The following is a 19,976-nucleotide window of genomic DNA, read 5'->3' as shown; positions in this document are numbered from 1 at the left end:
ATAAACTAAGAGTAGCTACCTTGAAATCTAAACTTTCTTTTGTAAGAACTAAATCTGAGATGTTCGGCCGTTATGATACTGGCTGACTTCTTCCGCACCCGTACAATCGAGATAGCACAAAAAAATACCGTTTTCAACTCATCGCCCTGATAACGTTAGAACATGCCTGGCCCAGAGGGATTCACCAAGGTAACAGAAGACGCCCACAGGTCGTCTGATGCCATCATGCAAAATCCTTACGGCCCCAACCCGGCTGATTTCCTTTCGAATGTCTCCAGTTTTGAGTTGATTGAATCCACTCTCAGAGAAGGAGAGCAGTTCGCCAATGCCTTTTTTTCCACAGAGACCAAGATCGAAATCGCCAAGGCTCTTGACGATTTTGGTGTTGACTACATCGAGTTGACTTCTCCAGTTGCCTCTGAACAATCGAGAAAGGACTGTGAGGCTATCTGTAAGTTGGGCTTGAAGTCTAAGATCTTGACCCATATCCGTTGTCATATGGACGATGCTAAGGTAGCTGTCGAGACTGGTGTTGATGGTGTTGATGTTGTTATTGGTACCTCCCAGTTCTTGAGACAGTACTCTCACGGTAAAGATATGTCTTACATTGCCCAGAGTGCAGTTGAGGTTATTGAGTTTGTCAAGTCCAAGGGTATCGAGATCAGATTCTCTTCCGAAGACTCCTTCAGATCCGATTTGGTGGACTTGTTAAACATCTACAAAACCGTCGACAAGATCGGCGTCAACAGAGTCGGTATTGCCGATACTGTTGGCTGTGCCAACCCCAGACAGGTCTACGAGTTGGTCAGAACCTTGAAATCAGTTGTTTCTTGTGACATCGAATGTCATTTCCATAACGACACTGGTTGTGCTATTGCCAACGCTTACACGGCTTTGGAGGGTGGTGCCAAGTTGATCGATGTCTCCGTTTTGGGTATTGGTGAGAGAAATGGTATCACTCCCCTCGGAGGCCTCATGTCGAGAATGATTGCTGCTGACAGAGATTACGTGCTTTCCAAGTACAAGTTGCACAAGTTGAGAGATCTCGAGAACCTCGTTGCCGAGGCTGTCCAGGTTAACATTCCTTTCAACAACCCCGTCACTGGTTTCTGTGCTTTCACCCACAAGGCCGGTATCCACGCCAAGGCTATCTTGGCCAACCCTTCTACTTACGAGATTTTGAGTCCTTCGGATTTCGGTCTTACCAGATACATTCACTTTGCTAATAGATTGACCGGATGGAATGCCATCAAGTCGAGAGTCGACCAGTTGAACTTGCAATTAACAGACGAGCAGTGCAAGGAGGTCACCAACAAGATCAAGAAGTTAGGTGATGTGAGACAGTTGAACATCGATGACGTCGACTCGATCATCAAGGACTTCCATGCGGACCTCTCCGTTCCCGGTACTCCCGTGCCCGAGGCAAAGAAACAGAAAATCTAAGCTATACTGGATATACAAATGACGTTTGCACTCACGTAGATTAAATTTAATTAAATGGTTGTTATCATATGCTATATGCTACCAGTTGTGGGTAGCAATGTCGTACATCATCAACAGCACAGCGATGCCGCCAAAAACGAGACACATTGTGGTGCAGGCCATGATGGCCTTTCTCCTGGAAGCGGTCTTAATTGTGATTCCGTCCTTGTGTTCCTGAGAATACAAAAAGATGCCAGTGACGATGTTCAAGCTGGCAATGAGCGAACACACGAGTTCAGTGACTCCATGTCTGAGCATCGTGAAAAAAACTAACAGTGGTTCAAGCAATCTCTCTCCATTTAGCTCATAGGGATGATAAACAAACTTTGACTTAGCGCTGTTGTGGCATTCAGCTTGCGCAAACTATTCGAGCCAGGGTAGGGAGAACAGATAACTTAGTTCAAGAAATTTATGGGCTAATTCTTGACCATCATGGCTCGGAGTGCACAGGACATTGTAGCAGCTATTGTTGGTTCACGTGAGCAAAGCTCGCCCATTTCCGCTTGCCGATGCGAAAAGGCTAATAGAGAAGCGCTGCAGCGCCCTCATTCTCTACCTTGAAGATTGACGATTATTTGAAGTTCCAACCTTCTTTTGATCTTCGTCATCGTCATCCTCTTCGTCACTGTCGTCAACGGGAACGGTGTACGTCTTTCTTTGGAAATCCTTGATATGGGCCTTGTTCAAGGCATTCAGAATAGCATTAATAGTAGAACGCCTGCGTAACGCCTCGCCTATTTTGGCAGGTCCGTGGACATCGGATTTATGCGAGTCAATGCTTGCCTCTTCGTCGAAAAGCTGGTCAGATTTTGCCAGTCTGCGGCTAAGTGCAGTGGTTCTTGCAGCCAGTTTTCTGCTACTTGAATGAGGAACACCTGCGGCTGGTTCCTCGCTTCCTTCGGAATCTGGAGAGTAGTCATCATCGGAAGACTTGAAATCGTCATATTTCATGTCCACCAAGCGCTTGATAGCCGACTCTACCCTCGACAGAATCATATATGGCAATGGGGAGTCTCTGGAAGCTCTGAAAAGAATCACATTGGTGCAGTGTTCATTCTCCATACGGAAGAACATCCAAACGAAACGACGGAAAATCTCAGCGAGAGCGATGCAGAAACTGGTCACAGCCAGCTGCTGGATTTGACTCGAGAAAAATGCGTAGAAGATCCATTGGAAACGAAGAATGACATTCATAACCGTGGCAATATAGTAGTAATACTTCTTCTTGTAGAACAAGTGGTCCCGAAGAAGGAAGTTTTTGGATGTAGTCAGGCCCAACGACCAGTCCATCACGATATCCCACGCCGATGTATAGATAGAATTGATGCAAGCGAAAGTGATAAAAGCAGCTCTGTTCAGGCTTGTACGATCGATACGCCAAACACTGAGCAAACAGTAGTAAACTGCACCAATCATGTATTTCACCATGTTCGCCAAATGAGGGAATGCATCACCGGAGTCCATGAAACGACGAAGACATTGCAAGAAACGGAATATGGATGGAAGCGACTGAAGAAATCCCATAGGCCTCGAGTAGCCGGAACCGCATCTTACCGACAGGGAAGGAACCTCGCCTCCACCGAGAACGTTTCTCCATTTGTCTGCGTAAAGGCAGAAGAAGAAGGATATGTTACCCATGGGATACGTCAATGAGCAGAGAATATCTCCCAAGTAGAAATCTCTGAACTCGACAGGGTATAGACCAGACCACAAGATTCTCCAAAGTGCTATCTGAAGCCATTGTCTGCTTGCTCCGTAAAGCAGGGTTCCCGGCCAAAGAAAGATGATGAGCATGATGCCCAAATAAATAAGTGGGAATGTTCTGCCAGGAAAGGTTTCAGGCCAAAAATCTTTGAACGAAAACCAGCCAATAAGCCCAAGTAAAGAAAAGCTTAGCGAGGGGAGTAGCCAGAACTGCTTGAAGTCTAGAGCATTCGCCAAATTAAACTCAAAGATAAACTTGTAACTGATTTTGAAGTGATCGTAGACAATCAAGTTAATTCCCACAAAGAAAAATGCCAAGTTAATGAGAAGAAAACCTCCCCAAAGTTGGAGAAGAAATCTTCCCTCAGACATTTGATTGCTCAATGTTTTGTCCAATGCCACAACCAAACCGATAATAAATAAGGGGAGCCCAATGCCTAGGAAGGCACCAGACAAGAAGGTGCTTAAATAATGCTGCGGTTGCCTAATCTCGGCACTTGTATAAGCGTATGTTGTACTTTTAAGCTTCTCCAATCCCAGCTTCTTGTCGTGCTGATCATGATCAAAGTAAGTCATGAAGAGATCCTCTACACGACTCAGTATCTTGTCCAAGACAACGCTAGAAAGGAAGTACGACTGCTTGTCAATCCGCTTCAAAAACTCCTCACAGGTGCTCGTGCCGATGGCTTTGTCGAACTTCTTTGTGATTTTTCTGAAGGCTGTTCTGTTCATCACTCTGTAGGACTTGAGCAAGGCGATGAGTCTATAATGCTCCACCAAGGCGCCCTTCAATTGTCTCTTTGCGTAGAGGTAAGGCACACCGAAGCTCTTTTTCTTTGTGTAGTCACGTCTATTTTGTTGCTTTGTCTGAGCAGGTGTGTTCTCAGGTACCTGAGTCATCCTCTCGTCCTCGGATGGGTTGATCAGCTCGTCGTCAACGTCTGAATCGAGGAATCCAATTACACCGTTTCTTATTTGATTCTCAATGTAGTTAGGGTCATAATCGTCTTTCTTGTCCTGATCGGTGAGGCGGAAGCTCGTATCTTTCAGCTTTCTCTTCCTCCATTTGTTGAGAAATGCCGTGGATGGAAGTGAAGGGAACTCATATTTCTGCAAACGCAGCATCCAGGCCCTGAACTTAATGGCAAGACTATCAACAGTAGCCACAGCAGGTACCTTGGACGACGCAATAGACAATACACGTTTTTGCATGTGTCCCCTGTGGTCTTTCAAGTGGAAGAACTGGTCTTCAAGGATGAGGAATCTTTCATACACTTCTTTCTCTTTCAGCTTATAAAACGTATCTACTTTCTCCAACTCAGCGTCGAGCCACTTGTAAAATGCTGTCTTGTCTTCGTTGAACTGGTCTCTCTTGTCTTTGTTGGACTTGTTCGAGAAGTTGAAGAGCGAGCCTCTTCTTTTGGAAGTATCATCAGGACCCTGAGACGCGGCTGGTGGAAGTTGTGGGACATTGGAGACATAAGGACGGCCATCGTCACGAGTATGTAGCAAAGGCGTGGTGTCTGTTGACCTCAGGTCCTCGGCCGCCAGTCGACTAGCAGAGGCCTTGCGGACATACTTCTTCCCCGCCTTGTAGTCCACATACTGCTCCTTCCACTCAGGCACCAAACCCTGACTTAAGGCTTCGCCAAACTTCATTCTTGGGGCTGACTTGCGGGATTGTGGAGAGAAGTGGGATGCTGATCTACCTCTAGTATAATAGTGGGTAGATAGTGCCGCACCTCATCCTTGCCTGCCGTACAGGACCACCTGGGTTTGCAACCGTTTTCTATCTTTCATACCTGACATAGAGAGCGTCCACAAAGTGCGGGTGCTTTATGCCTGGGGATTTGGCGCTTTTATACCCTTCCACAGCCTCCCTCACGGACCAGCCACAACGTTCTATGAGATAGCAACAAATGAAGAAACCAGTGCGATTGAACCCATAGTGGCAGTGCACGGCTATGAGCGGCTCAGGCTCGCTCGTAGAGCCAAGGATATCATCAATGAGCTGTATGAATCGCCTGATAGCCACGTGGTCAGGCACCACCTTCGACACAGTGGCACACTTGTAGTACTGTATTTTCTCAAACGTTTTGGGGCTATAGGGTGGTATATCTGCGGAGATGTCAACGATGGCTATTAATTTGCCCTTGATTGGGTTTTTGTTCTGAGCGTCCCCGTAGAACTTGTTCTCAACAACCAGCGGCGAGTGGTTTTCGTCACCTTCTCTGAGAGTCTTCATTCCAAGCAATTTAGCCACATCCTTTCCGTTGCGTCTTGTTATATTGTAAGAGATGGCCTGTGTTTGCAGCCACTTGATTTCATTCTTCAAACCCCACTTGTCACCTGAGATTTCGGCCTTAAGCTTGAGTACCCAAGCAGGCAGTAGATGTAGACGCTCTGGGAAGCGCAGTTCGAAGTGATTAAGGACAAGTCCGCTGATGAACTCAGGCTTCGATAGGAGCAAAGAATGACCCGCATTCTTCACCTCCACGACGTTGCATACCTTCTTCTGCCAATATTCCGTGAGGAAATCGTTCAAATCGTGAATGATCTTCACAGACGTGACCTTGTCGTCAATGCCTCCAACGAGCAACGTCTTCTCGTAAGTCTTTGGATCCTTGACGTTATTGTTGAGTCTAGAGATAGCGTTGACTAGTTCCAGATAGCCAGCACGGTTGAAGCCACTGATGTAGCGGAGTAGTATCCTCGTGTCTATGTCAAGGTTCCACCTGAATTGGCGTGCTCGTTGGTGTAGACTGCTCTGGTGGGTCAATTGTCTGTACACGCTCTTGCTGATGAGACCCGGAAGTCTGTCCCAGACTCTGAACAAGTTAAATATCCACGCGAACTTCATCAAGTAGCCAGAGAAACCAAGGGAGTGCTTTGATTCGGTTTTTTGGTGAACATCATCGACGAAAGGCGGAGGAGATAACAACACGAGGCCTTCTACTTTGCCCTTCTCAAGCACATTAGCGGTCTTCGTGACTAAGTGAGTACCCATGGAGTGGCCCACAAGTATAACCTTCTTTTCAGGAGCCACGGTCTGCTGGATGTACTGCTTGATTATGCTCACTAGGTTTTCTGTAGCGTAGTCGCCCCACAGCAAGGCCTTCACGCCCGAGGAGATGTCGGCTTTTTCCTCGGCGGAGATATCACTGACGATCTTGTGGCTATCTTTGAATTCGAGCTTGGAATTACCAAAGCCGGGCAAATCTAGGGCCACGACTTCCAGACACTGGGAAAGTAACGCCATCAACGGCTCAAACTGCGACATCTGCCCACCCAAACCATGGATAAACACAATCACAGGCAGCTCAGATACCTCCTGCAAGATGTTTGGCGCCAACGGCTCATCTTTGGCAAAATTGGTCAATGGATGTGGAGCATGTATGCTGTATAGGGATAGTCTGTTCACGGACAACTTGGGGTAGGAGGCTAGGTCTAACGAGACAGTTTTCCCGTATTTAGCCACGAAAGCACAGTCACTGGGTTCATGCTCGAGCACGAACTTCTCCAACACATTGGTTTGGCGAAATATGACTAGGCGAATAAATAACCACGTTCTTTTCCAAGAAGTGCTGGTGAGGGCGGCCTGCTGCGAGGATAACTGACTGAGCAGGAGCTCGGGAGCCTCAGAGTGCTGAAGCAAAACAACGTTTTCTTCGTCTTCTGACAGCATGTTGATAAGGAAAAAGAGGGGTGTCGGACAGCGCTTCTTGAGATAAGTAGTCACTGCGCAGGCCATGCGGTAGTTGCAAAATGACGCACTGATTACAGCCTTTCATAGCAAAGCGGGAGATGGTCAATTTGAGGCAGGGCATTGTTGATTATTAAAAATTGGCCTTTGAAAATGGTGAAAGTGGGGTACCGTTGTCTCTTGGCGTACCTCGGTTATGAGGGACAGGGTCCATGGAGCAGCCGTATCTACGGGTTTAGTGAGGGTGATGGGTGGGCTTCAACACAATGCAAGAAAAGAAGTAGGAGAAGGGTTTGTTAAAAGTTTAATTTCTTCAGTTCATTTGGATGTATCTCAAACCAACTGAGAAGAAAAAATTATGATCTTTCGATCCATCTTTGTTGCCACCTTCGTGCTCGTTTTGAGGCTTCTCACCCGCTCTTGTGCTACTGCCATGAGGTTTTCTCATACTGTTTGTCATGACGAACATTCCACTCAGAATTATGGGCCAACCAGGGCCAATGAAAGTCTCACCTTCATGCCAATTTGGAAGACATTGTAATAAAACATTGCAACATCATGCTCTTACAGGTCACTTCGTGAGTCACTCTACATGGCTGCAAATGGCACACGGTAGCTTGTGTTTCAAACGCAAACAGGACTTTCAAGAACTTTCAATCACATCGATAGAATCTTGATTTCAAAACGGTTTCATTGATCGAACTAACCCCAATTTCTTTCCGCACGCCATAATTAGTAGCAGCATCCCGGGTATGCCCAGACAGCTCTCCGTCACATAAATCGCGAATCAACATCAAGAAACATAACCGCTACTACTTGAGATCTACCAGTATGAGCGACACATGGCGCAACTCTGGACGGCTCGGCTCGCCGAGCCTCCATGATTCCATGGACGATTTTGAAAATTCCTTAGATCGAGCGCTAAACTCGGCGTCCAACAATTTCTTCGAATATCGATCCAACTCCAGACATGGCTCCCAGGGCTCTATAGCCATTCCCATGTCCGACCTCAATCCACAAGGCACCGTTGAACACGATGATGAAGGTGATTCTCATCCGCTCATGGCACAGCATGACTCTTCGATGACGCTTGATCCCTTACCGAGAGGTCCACCTCCAAGAAGACGATTCTGGGATAGAACCCTTGGATTGTTCAGGACCATCAAGGAAGAAGTTTCTAGAGAAATGTCCGACCGTTCGCTTCGAAATAATCCCGATCCTGACCTGGACTTGGGCTCAGAGAGATACGTCTCACCACGCAATACTTCCAAGAAGTTTCCGTCCAACGCCATCTCCAATGCGAAGTACAACCCAATCACATTCATTCCGCTCATCCTTTACGAGCAGTTCAAGTTCTTCTTCAACTTGTACTTCTTGCTTGTTGCGTTGTCACAGATCATCCCACAGCTACGAATTGGCTACTTGTCATCATACATTGTTCCCCTCGCATTCGTCCTCACCGTCACAATGATGAAGGAGGCAGGCGACGACATCGCCAGAAGAAAGAGAGATTCAGAACAGAATAATGAGCGCTACGAGGTTCTCAACCGCCAATCTCCCATCACCCAAGACGTCGCCATGGTGCAATCGAAGAACTTGAAAGTGGGCGACTTGGTGAGACTCCACAAGGACCGCAGGATACCGGCAGACATGATTTTGCTTCAGTCCTCCGATGCTAACGGCGAAGCATTCATTAAAACTGACCAGTTGGATGGTGAGACAGATTGGAAGCTAAGGGTAGCTTGCAGTCTAACGGACGCAATCACCGATATCAGCAAACTCGTCAACAACATTTCCCTCATTGTCGACAAGCCAACAAAATCTATTCACAAATTTGACGGCAAACTTATTTATCACCAAAGCTCAGGCAACAACAAGACCATACCCCTCACTGTTGACCAGACTTTATGGGCAAACACTGTTCTTGCATCCGGTACCGCCATTGGTGTCGTTGTATACACCGGCGTCGAGACTCGTCAGTCGATGAACACTACCATGTCTGGTGTTAAGACAGGGCTCTTGGAATTGGAAATCAACAGTTTGTCCAAAATTCTTTGCATTACGGTCTTCTTGTTGTCGGTGATTTTGGTCTTGGCTCACGGATTCCCATTGAAGAAAACTTGGTACATCGACATACTTCGATTCTTGATTCTTTTCTCAACTATCATCCCAGTGTCTCTTCGTGTGAATCTCGACTTGGCCAAATCAGTCTATGCATCTCATATTCAAAAGGACAGAGAGATTCCCAACACCATCGTCCGGACGTCCACAATTCCAGAGGATTTGGGCAGGGTTGAATACCTTTTGAGCGACAAAACTGGCACATTGACCCAAAATGACATGGAAATGAAAAAGCTTCATCTTGGTTCGATCTGCTACGCCGGTGATACATTCGACATTGTTGCCGACTATGTCAGCAAGCTTTTGTTCAACGAAGGCTTAGGTGGATTCGGCTCGAAGAGAAAGGACATGTCAACCAAAGTATGTGAATTGGCACTTGTTCTTGCCTTGTGCCACAATGTGACACCCACAGAAGAAGACGGTGAGCTCACATACCAAGCTGCATCGCCAGATGAAATTGCCATCGTGAGATTCTGTGAGCAAGTGGGTCTCCGTCTTTTCAAACGTGACAGAAACAACATATCCTTGTTGCACCTTGCCACAGGCAAAGAATTGAACTTTGAGATCTTGTACAACTTCCCTTTTAATTCCGATACGAAGAGAATGGGTATCATTGTCAAGGACTTGGAGCGTGATGAAATCACCTTCATGGAAAAAGGTGCCGACACAGTCATGGCAAATATCGTTATGGCAACCGAATGGCTTGACGAGGAAATCTCCAATATGGCTAGAGAAGGCTTGCGTACGCTTGTTATTGGTCGCAAAAGATTGAACGCTGGCTTATACCAACTCTTCAGTAAGGATTATGAGGAGGCATCGTTGTTGATGACATCGAGAGATGCTCAAATGCAGCGTGTGGTGAGCAAGTACCTTGAAACCGATGTTGAATTACTTGGTATCACTGGTGTGGAAGATAAGCTCCAAAAGGACGTCAAGACCTCAATTGAGCTTTTGAGAAATGCCGGTATCAAAATTTGGATGTTGACAGGTGATAAAGTGGAAACAGCCAAGTGTGTGGCCATCAGTGCCAAATTGGTTGCCAGGGGTCAGTACGTGCATCAGATAACCAAGGTCCACATTGCGGATACGGCAATGAGCCAACTTGACTATCTCGTCAACAACTTCAACTCCTGTCTTCTTATCGATGGCGAATCAATTGCATTCTACATGAAACACTTTCGCCGTGAATTCATGGAGATAGCACTTAGGCTCCCCGCAGTCATCGCATGCCGTTGTACTCCACAGCAAAAGGCTGATATCGCATTGGCTATCAAGGAGCTTACTGGCAAACGGGTATGCTGCATCGGTGATGGAGGTAATGACGTAAGCATGATCCAGTGTGCCGATGTAGGAGTCGGAATTGTTGGCAAAGAAGGCAAGCAGGCTTCGCTTTCAGCTGACTTCAGTATTGACCAATTCCACTTCTTGCTGAAACTTCTCCTTTGGCATGGCAGAAACTCTTACAAGAGATCGGCTAAACTTGGCCAATTTATTATCCACAGGGGTCTCATTATCTCGGTTGCACAGGCCATTTACTCCATCTCATCTAAATTCGAGCCCCTTGCATTGTATAAAGGGTGGCTTATGGTGGGATACAGTACATTGTACACTATGGCACCCGTCTTTTCCCTTACTTTGGACCGAGATATCGATGAAAGGTTGACAAAGATGTACCCAGAGTTATACAAGGAGCTCACGTTGGGCAAATCATTGTCGTACAAGACCTTTTTCATGTGGGTGGCCATTTCATTATACCAAGGAGCCATCATCCAACTGTTGGCGCAAATATTTCACACGGTTGCACCCGAGAAGTTCCTTCCCATGGTCACCCTCTCTTTCGGAGCATTGATCTACAATGAGCTTATAATGGTTGGCTTGACAATCAACACCTGGAACAAGACAATGGTGACCACCATTGTGGTGACGCTCATGATCTACATTGGACTGATTCCTTTCCTTCCCGATTACCTCGATCTAGACTACATTACGGACTTTTCTTATTACTGGCAGACAGTGGTGGTGTTGGCTGTGAGCTTGTTCCCAGTGTGGCTTACACAGACGGTGAACCGTAAGCTTAGACCACCAACGTATGCCAAGGTTCAGCAGGATTAGGTTCCGAATTAGAAGGAGCGAGGGGAAGAAATTCATTGTGCACAATAGAACTTTGTTCAGGGTCGATGTCTGTGTTCAGGTTGTTTGGATGCGATAACGAATGACAGCCGAGAAGGCATAGATGAAAGCGATAAACCGGAGTCTGGCACAAGAGATCGAGGCCGAGCAGACAGGTTGCATGGCCGCGCATGAACGAGGAACGAGGCCAGATCAGGAGACTAAACGAAACCCAGGGGATGATGCCTGACCGCATTGCCCAAAAACCACTAATTGGGTAATTCTGTTGATTTTGGCCCAGGCCTAATGCTTCTTTTGGGGTTTGAGGGAATCACATGACAACCTTACAAAGTTGACGGTATGTCGGTCAGGCATTCCGTTTGTGGAGGGGTGTCTACACTTCTGTTAGGATCATCATGAAACCCAATCTGGCAGTGAGCAAACAACAACAGGAGTTCAACACAGGCGGAGCCCGTTGCAGTGAGGCCGTTGCCAGAAGAAGGAATAAACAAACAGGCGAGCCCGAGCGCGTGTGTGCCGCGTGTGTGCCGCGTGTGTTTTTTGCCAACAAAAACAAAAAATAACACGCGTGCCGCGTAGCAATGAAGCCAGGAAAGGGAATCCGAGGTGAACCGATCAACGGTGATGTTGCGAAGCAGAATGGTATACGACGGTGTGCAGCCACAACAAACAACAGGCAGGCCAAGAGGGCAGTGGCCGGGATCATAACTGTTGAGGGGGGTTAATTGCAGGAACAAGATAAAGGAGCCGGTTATCGGCCAGCTCTCCTTTTTGATCTGTCCTCACTAAATCGGAAATAGCCCCGCAGGCGCTTGGTTGCTAACTGTGGCTGCGAACAACTCCCTGAGGTTATGAGGGAGGCTGCGAAACCTTGGGCAAAAGGTTAGTGCTACATGAGGCATGGACTGCATGCGCGCCACAAAAGTGGCCCAATTCTGCCATTTTCCGATCGCACCACCTTTGCAACTTTGATGCGCTTCACTAACCGCATACACAGTAGCTCTCCACCAGCCTTCCCGGTATAAATAGGACAGGTCTGCCCCACGGGTAGTCTCACATCAGCTTCTTTTTTTTTTTTCCAAGCTTTCATTTTCAACAAATCCCCTTCAAGCCTTCGCTAGCCTGCCTCAACAGCGTTTCCTCATTTAGCAGCCACAAATAATGCACACACTCAAAGCCGGTACTTCCATTCTCACCTTGGGCTATTTGGCAGTTTCCACCACTTTGCCTTTTATGTTGTCCTACAAGGAGACCAGAGTGAGTCCGACAAACTCCAAGGGTCACATCAACGCCAGAACGTTGTTTACCAAAATTTAATTCTGCACATGCCTGGATGGTTTAATTAATACATGAGTTACGAACAGCATTGTAGTGCTAATCAAGACCCCTTTCTTGATCAAGAACAGCCAGCAAAACTTATCAGCAACTGCTATCTGTAAAGTATCTGATGATGGTTGCATTGTGGAGCATGTGGAGATGCGTTAGTTCCCTTGCATAACCACCATAAATCCACGAATTGGGGACCGCCCAATTGTCACCTCAGGGGTGCAATAATGGTGCAATCTAGATGCAAATTTTATTATTTGTGCTTGAATAAGTTATAATGCAACAATCTGGAGTCAATCCACCCACTCATAGATCGATTTCGTGTAAAATTTATGGATTGTGATCCCGGAACATGCTTGCGGCATTGTCTACATTCGGCAAATCCCGTATGGATCACAAAGTCCAATGACCTGCCATTGTCAGTGATAAGAAAGACCTCCTGGTGATTTGAGTTTATGTTTTGTCTAGAGATAGAAGAATGTAGATCGAGGCTTTGAATTATGGCTTTAGGAATTTAACTAACCGAGGCTTCATACACAGTTGGTGGGGAATGAATGACTTTCAACGACTCCTTCAACACAAATCCCCACTTGATTCAAGGTAACTACTATCGAGATATAAACGTGGGCCAACTCCTTCAGCATTGGTCACGCAAGCGTCTCTCATCAAATGCCACCCACAAAACAGCCTCACTACTCCCCACATCTTCTAAAAAATATCACCGTTTATCCTTCTATTTACATGACCTACTTGACCCAGTGGGCGTTCTCAAGCAACTTCTTGGGTGAGGTGACCCCACTGGCGGTGTCTAAGACAATCTGCTTCTGAGCAACTGAGTAGTCTCCATTGGCCATCAAGACCTGTGCTGCGTCCTTAACAACAGGCAAGAGCAGCTTTGGCGTAGCCTTGTCTGGAGTCACCTGCTGTGCCTGTCCCTTGACGACTTCCTTCATTCTGTTTCCGAGCTGTTTGGCATCAACATTCAAGTTCCAGTCCTTCTGCAAAAGGAAACGGTTTCCGTGAATGCCAGGAGCAACGCTGTCGATTATCAGCTTGGGCAACTTGTATGGGTAATGCGATTTGAGAAGAGCCTCCTTGGCCACAGCAGATACTCTAGCTGTTGGACTGGCCAATGAACTGGTAGCCTTACCGTAGAAGAATGTGTCACCGTTGACAGCTGGCTTGTAAGGAAGAGGCTTGACCTCTTTGGTGGCAGCCTGAGATTCGATTTTAGTAGCCTTGATGTTATTGGCAAAACTTCTAGGTCTGCGGTCTCTTTGAGCACGACCAGCTCTTTTATCCTGTGGTCTGGCCTCTCTGGTGTTTCTCTGTCTTTGGCCTTGGTTCTGGTTTTCTCTGGGTCTCTGTGGACCTCTGTTCTGGCCTGAACTCTTGAAGTTTCCTTCGTCCATCATGCTAAAAGCGTTTTTGCTCAAGGGGTGATCGCTGACGCTGAGCTTGACATTTCTGGTTGGCTTCTTAGCAAGGTTTGGCTGCTGCTTCTTTGAAAACTCACCAGACTTCTTCTTTGGCTGGGTTTTCTGAGTCTCCTTGGCCTTTTCAGCGTTCTGCTTCTGGATCTCTCTGATCGAGTCGCTTCTGGCTGCGATGGCATCGACTCTTTTCATCAAATCCGATAAAAACAAAGCCAGGCCTTTCTGCTCTCCGGCAGTGGAGTACAGACGGACCCCATTTAGGATAGTTCTGGAGATCATGGCTTGTGCTGGGATTCTAATCGTGCACTGAATTTTCGCTTTTTTCAAGGTCCAGGATGCACGGGTGTATGTGGTGGTAGGTACCTGATACTCAGACATGGAGGGCGCCCATATGGACTCAATCAAATCGTGCCTTTAACCCTCTAGAAGCAATTTAGACCTTAATTCGACCTTACTTCCGTGAAATTGTTGGTGATAGAGATCCATGGAGTTGTGTTGTCAAAAGGCTACCCCAACTTAGCTTTGTGACCTAAAAGCGTGGATAAATTTTCTATTGTGAAGTAGGGATATTCCATTTATTGTGGATTATTAGTCTTGAGGAAGCTAGAAATGAAGTTAGCATCTGTCTGTCCGAAAGCTGTTGGTAAGTCTGGTAGCAAAGCCATTAGTTTTGCCTATCACTCGGCACTTTTCGCAGCCATTGAGATGTACCGGGGAAACCCGGCAGAAGTCAACGAGGAGGTCAAAAACAGTCCATCCTTGAATCCATTGTATCATTATAAATAACCAAATTTCGAATACATTTTCAGCTCTGGACAGCTCAATTGCTGACAAATTCTGCTGTTGTAGCTACTTTGAACCTCCATCACTTGATGGCACAGCGCCATGGCTTCAGTCAAAAACCGAATGATCTATAACGCCGATCGTACGTTGTTAAGACGACCCAAACGGTTTTTCAAGCCTACGAGCCGCAAGAATGTTCATTGACGCAGAACATAGCAAAAGGTTAGAATTGTGGTCAATGGTACCTCACTCGAATCTGCAACCTCAGTGGCCAATAGAATGAGGCGACTGGCTCGGGAGTACACCATTGGACTTTTCACTTCAGTCGACAAAATCGATTTTGAACGTCGTACAAGTTGAATTGTGTCGACCATAAGCCGATTGACATCCTTCAAAACCATAAACACTACGAAAAGACTCTAACGTGTTGCTGTGTCCTGGACACTGGTTTTGGGTGCAAAAAGCGGTCTGGAATTGGTTCACCAGCACCACCAGGCGTCCCCGAACTCAGTAAGCAAATTTGTATGAAACCGAACCAGCCAATTGTTACCAAATCACAATTTTTCAAAATCTATCAATCCCAAGCTACCCTTCGTCGTGTTCGCCAGTCCACGACTCTTGTTTCACGTGCGGAGCCAGCACGTCACTCCTATTGGTCAATTGGCGGCCCACGCATAAACCGACCCCAAATACCACCATTGAACGAATTATTAATTCGAAATTCACAAAACTTCACCGACTTACCCCCAAGATTGCCGTGCACTGGAGGTCTGGCGGACATTTTGCCTGCATATGAGCCGCCAAAAGCAGTCGTGCCGTGGCCAGAACACCTTGAGTGAGGGCCAATCAAAACGGTCCCTCGAAGGCTCCGGCCGAATGTGGTTGAGAATTTCGCGGTGCGATTTTCTGCCAATATATACTGGCACAAATTTCCTCCCATAGTCTTTTTTTCTTCTTCCACCAGACTTTTCAATCTACACATCTGGAATCAAAAAAGTCGCCATGTTGTCAGCTCGTTCTGCTTTGCGTACCGCTGCCCGTGCAGCCTCTGTTTCTAGAATGCGTGTCGTATGTACCAATTGGAAAACTTTCAGTGCCGAGTGGATCAGGCCAACAACGAAAGGGAATTGGCCACTCCAGGGCCTCAATTAATCTCGAAATCCATTGAAGAAGGACCGGGGACCCTAATTCCTTCGTCCCGAGCACCCGGGTTTGCTTTTGCCCCGGGTTCGTCGACCCTTTTTGACCACGTAAAAGTTTGCAAAATACTAACTGTCAGGCCCGTCCAGCTGCCAATGCTGCTGTGCGTTACGCTTCTGCCAAGGCTGCCCCAACTGAGGTCTCTTCCATCTTGGAGGAGAGAATTAAGGGCGTCTCTGACGAGGCTAACTTGAACGAAACCGGTAGAGTCTTGTCTGTCGGTGACGGTATTGCCCGTGTTTTCGGTTTGAACAACGTCCAGGCTGGTGAATTGGTTGAGTTCTCTTCCGGTGTCAAGGGTTTGGCCTTGAACTTGGAGGCCGGCCAGGTCGGTATTGTGTTGTTCGGTTCTGACGCTCTTGTCAAGGAGTCCGAGCCAGTCAAGAGAACTGGTAAGATTATTGACGTCCCAGTCGGTCCTGAGTTGTTGGGTCGTGTTGTCGACGGTTTGGGTAACCCAATCGACGGCAAGGGTCCATTGAACAACAAGGAGACCAGAAAGGCTGAGGTCAAGGCCCCAGGTATCTTGCCAAGAAGATCTGTCCACGAGCCAATGCAGACTGGTATGAAGTCTGTTGATGCTTTGGTGCCAATTGGTAGAGGTCAGAGAGAGTTGATTATCGGTGACCGTCAGACTGGTAAGACCGCTGTCGCTCTTGACACCATCTTGAACCAGAAGAAGTGGAACTCCGGTAACGACGAGAAGAAGAAGTTGTACTGTGTCTACGTCGCCGTCGGTCAGAAGAGATCTACCGTCGCCCAGTTGGTCAAGACCTTGGAGGAGAGAGACGCTTTGAAATACTCCATCATTGTTGCTGCCACTGCTTCTGAGGCCGCTCCATTGCAGTACATTGCTCCTTTCACCGGTTGCACCATTGGTGAGTGGTTCAGAGACAACGGTAGACACGCTTTGATGATCTACGATGACTTGTCCAAGCAGGCTGTCGCTTACCGTCAGTTGTCTTTGTTGTTGAGACGTCCACCAGGAAGAGAGGCTTACCCAGGTGATGTTTTCTACTTGCACTCCCGTTTGTTGGAGAGAGCCGCCAAGATGTCCGAGGCCAACGGTGCCGGTTCCTTGACTGCTTTGCCTATCATTGAGACCCAGGGTGGTGATGTCTCTGCTTACATTCCAACCAACGTCATTTCCATTACTGATGGTCAGATTTTCTTGGAGGCTGAATTGTTCTACAAGGGTATCAGACCAGCTATTAACGTCGGTTTGTCCGTCTCCCGTGTCGGTTCCGCCGCTCAGGTCAAGGCCATGAAACAAGTTGCTGGTTCTTTGAAATTGTTCTTGGCTCAGTACAGAGAGGTCGCTGCCTTCGCTCAGTTCGGTTCCGACTTGGACGCTTCCACCAAGCAGACCTTGTCCAGAGGTGAGAGATTGACCCAGATCTTGAAGCAGAAGCAGTACAGCCCATTGGGTGCTGAGGAGCAGGTTCCTATCATCTACGCCGGTGTTAACGGTTTCTTGGACAATGTCGATGTTTCCAGAGTCGGTGAGTTCGAGGAGGCTTTCTTGTCTTCTTTGAAGAGCAACAACCCTGAGATTCTTGATGCCATCAGGGAGAAGGGTGAGTTGTCTAAGGAGGACTTGGAGTCTTTGAAGAAGGCTACCGAGAGCTTCGCTGCTTCTTTCTAAGCGACACACTTTTCCCTGGTTAGACATGAAATGTGGTGACGTGAAAAAAGATACATTTTTATAAATCTCACAAATGAAAAGCTTTACGATGATATATATTCAATCACAAAGTATTCGATAATCTCTTTCTTGTGCCCTCCACATTTTCCGCCTAAGATCACGTGTATCAACTACATACCTCTTTGTTTTAGCGTGCTCTTCCAAGACTTAGGCCATGCCTGCAACCAAGAAAAAATATAAGAAGATAGATCTTAGCAGCGATTCGGCTTACGGCGAACGAACTGCGGATTTCAAAGTGCAGCAATACGACTATAACGATCTTCAAAGTGGAGTTCTGGAGGCTGAGGCCCAACTAGAGTCTGATCTCAAGTACCTATTGGCATCTCAAGAAGACGGAACCATTTCGAGAAAAGAGCTCAAGGAAGCGAGAAAACTCATCAACACGGAAGAGAATCAAAAGCGTATCAAGCGCAAGAATCTCTTCACGAAATTGGAGGAGATCACTGGTGATATGAATGAGATCGTGCTTTCCAGTGACGACGAGCTGGAAGCTACCAGTGAGAGGCCAGACAGAAGCAAGAAGAAGGAGAAGAAGGCTGAGCCTGCTAAGAATGATGTGAAAGCAAGTGAGCCGAAGCAAAATGGCAAGAAACAGAAATCGGTGACTCCAGATCTCGAGAATAACCACAATGAGAAGAATGGAGGGGATTCCAGCTCTTTGAACAGGGAAAGCTCCGCTGCAGCAGAGGCTGCTGTACCTGAGACGATTCCAAAGAAGAAGAGAAATAGAAAGAAGAAGAGCTCATCTGTGGAGCCTGAAGATCAGGCCAAGAATAGAGAGAAGCAGGGCCCAAGAAGATCTCACCTGCGCAAGTATCCTCGACCATTTTACCAGAGAAAGAGCCTGTGAGTACCATCATCGGTCTATCTCCGGAACAGATTGTCAACATGAAGCTCACCGACGTGAAGTTCAAGATCATCTCGACCAATCCTGGCATTCTGAAGATTTGTCGTAATGTTCTTGATTTCGTCAAAAGAGAGAGCGAGGGTCTCTTTGTCGACGAAAAGCTCCGGGATAACTTTTTGGAACTCTGTGTTCATGTGGCCATGCGTGAATCCAATGGTTTCAACGACGTGAGCAAGAAGTATCCAAAGCTTATGGCTCGTCTCGCAGCAATGAGAGAGCTTACACTAGAACACACTAGGACCACTATAACTGAGTCAAGCAGAAGGGCACATCAGAACAACTTCGACTACACTGTCTTCTCCTACATCGGGCACATCATCATTTGGGCATCATACCTCCAACAGAAAGCCAAGAAACCTGTTTTGCTAGAGAACTTTGGTTTCTCGAAGAAAGATGTTCTTGCCTCTATGGGTGGTTGTCATTTGTGGGACCGGATCAGAAGGGATCCTGGCACAATCAATATGAAGCGATGGAAGCATATCCAGAAGTTTCGTCAAAACTTTGCCTTTGAAGAGCACCAATTCGTGGTGATTCTTCGATTCATGCATCTTGGCACTGGTCTTTGTTGAGTGTGGTGGACCTGGAAGAAATGGCTGCAATCTCCGTATCCGGCACGCAGCAAATTAAGCGATATACGCCATCATTATTTAGCATCATATAGCATCTTTTCCTATTCATGGGGTACGACGTAATAGTTCTCCCCAAAAGCTGGTTTTTTGAAGACGTCTTCTCGGGTAAGTTCGACACCTTAGCGGAAATTATCAACATCGCGTATGATAAGCCTAAGAACAAGTATGGTATTATCAAGACCAGCCGGATCAAGAATCCCCAAAACTTGCCTGGTGACTTACAATATTCCGAGGATAAGGATGTCTTTTTAACGTTGTTGCTTGGATCGAAGGAGGGATTCCTGAAGTTTGAACCAAGATCTTTTTCGGAGAACCCTTTTCTCTCGCTGCAGTATGGAAGCTACTTCGGAAACCTCACGAGTAACAACATCAACATTCATTTGGTTGATTCAAAATTTGTACTTGACGATGAAGTGAAAAATAGAGTTTTATCAACTGTGGGATTCAAAACTTACAATGGTTCGGACAAGGAGACAACGGTAGAATACGAAATGACTGCCTTCACGTCGTTCCTTCTGGGAATTGCACCCAAACTTCTCGAATTCGTCATTCAAAATACATTCAAAGATGTCGATACGCGCTACTTCGACTCTTCAAATGTATCTACGGTTCACCTCCATGCCGTGGTGATTCGGGATCACGACTTAGTTCCTTACTATGAAAAATATTGCGGCTTCCACAGATTTGGACAGCCCGATTTGACAATTACCGCCAACAATGAAGAATCTCCATTGGAAGAGGGAATTGAGGCATCAAGAGATTTTCATTTAGCGTTTCTACGCAGAACCATAGAGCTTAAATAACGGTATAGATATTAGATGCTTTGATATTACTGTCTTGGATTAGTGCT

The 19,976-nt window shown here is 46.8% G+C and overlaps 7 protein-coding genes across 7 annotated transcripts; 5 read left to right on the top strand and 2 right to left on the bottom strand. All coding sequences in view use genetic code 12, as the record gives it.

The window, feature by feature from the left end:
* Positions 1-162: 162 nt before the first annotated feature.
* LYS21 (homocitrate synthase) lies at positions 163-1,443 on the top strand (the record flags this gene model as incomplete). Its single annotated transcript, XM_025481360.1, has 1 exon — positions 163-1,443. The coding sequence occupies one exon, from the start codon at positions 163-165 to the stop codon at positions 1,441-1,443; it is 1,281 nt and encodes a 426-aa protein (XP_025335660.1).
* A 78-nt stretch (positions 1,444-1,521) lies between these two features.
* On the bottom strand, positions 1,522-6,871 carry CXQ87_002866 (triacylglycerol lipase; the record flags this gene model as incomplete). The annotated part of the gene is made up of 3 exons (XM_025481359.1): positions 1,522-1,732; positions 2,039-4,846; positions 5,130-6,871. 3 exons carry the CDS (start codon positions 6,869-6,871, stop codon positions 1,522-1,524), a joined length of 4,761 nt encoding a protein of 1,586 aa, XP_025335659.1.
* A 1,017-nt stretch (positions 6,872-7,888) lies between these two features.
* Positions 7,889-11,122, top strand: CXQ87_002865 (putative aminophospholipid-translocating P4-type ATPase; the record flags this gene model as incomplete). The annotated part of the gene is made up of 1 exon (XM_025481358.1): positions 7,889-11,122. One exon carries the CDS (start codon positions 7,889-7,891, stop codon positions 11,120-11,122), a length of 3,234 nt encoding a protein of 1,077 aa, XP_025335658.1.
* A 2,090-nt stretch (positions 11,123-13,212) lies between these two features.
* On the bottom strand, positions 13,213-14,280 carry CXQ87_002864 (uncharacterized protein; the record flags this gene model as incomplete). Its single annotated transcript, XM_025481357.1, has 1 exon — positions 13,213-14,280. One exon carries the CDS (start codon positions 14,278-14,280, stop codon positions 13,213-13,215), a length of 1,068 nt encoding a protein of 355 aa, XP_025335657.1.
* Positions 14,281-15,687: 1,407 nt separating this feature from the next.
* ATP1 (F1F0 ATP synthase subunit alpha) lies at positions 15,688-17,530 on the top strand (the record flags this gene model as incomplete). The annotated part of the gene is made up of 2 exons (XM_025481356.1): positions 15,688-15,753; positions 15,965-17,530. 2 exons carry the CDS (start codon positions 15,688-15,690, stop codon positions 17,528-17,530), a joined length of 1,632 nt encoding a protein of 543 aa, XP_025335656.1.
* Positions 17,531-17,744: 214 nt separating this feature from the next.
* CXQ87_002862 (uncharacterized protein) lies at positions 17,745-19,066 on the top strand (the record flags this gene model as incomplete). Its single annotated transcript, XM_025481355.1, has 2 exons — positions 17,745-18,338; positions 18,386-19,066. 2 exons carry the CDS (start codon positions 17,745-17,747, stop codon positions 19,064-19,066), a joined length of 1,275 nt encoding a protein of 424 aa, XP_025335655.1.
* Positions 19,067-19,173: 107 nt separating this feature from the next.
* CXQ87_002861 (uncharacterized protein) lies at positions 19,174-19,929 on the top strand (the record flags this gene model as incomplete). Its single annotated transcript, XM_025481354.1, has 1 exon — positions 19,174-19,929. The coding sequence occupies one exon, from the start codon at positions 19,174-19,176 to the stop codon at positions 19,927-19,929; it is 756 nt and encodes a 251-aa protein (XP_025335654.1).
* Positions 19,930-19,976: the final 47 nt, after the last annotated feature.

The sequence above is a fragment of the Candidozyma duobushaemuli genome, assembly GCF_002926085.2.
Source record: "Candidozyma duobushaemuli strain B09383 chromosome Unknown B_B09383, whole genome shotgun sequence".
In the NCBI taxonomy this organism is placed as follows: Eukaryota; Fungi; Ascomycota; class Pichiomycetes; order Serinales; family Metschnikowiaceae; genus Candidozyma; species Candidozyma duobushaemuli.
This window is presented reverse-complemented; position numbering and strand designations above follow the sequence as displayed.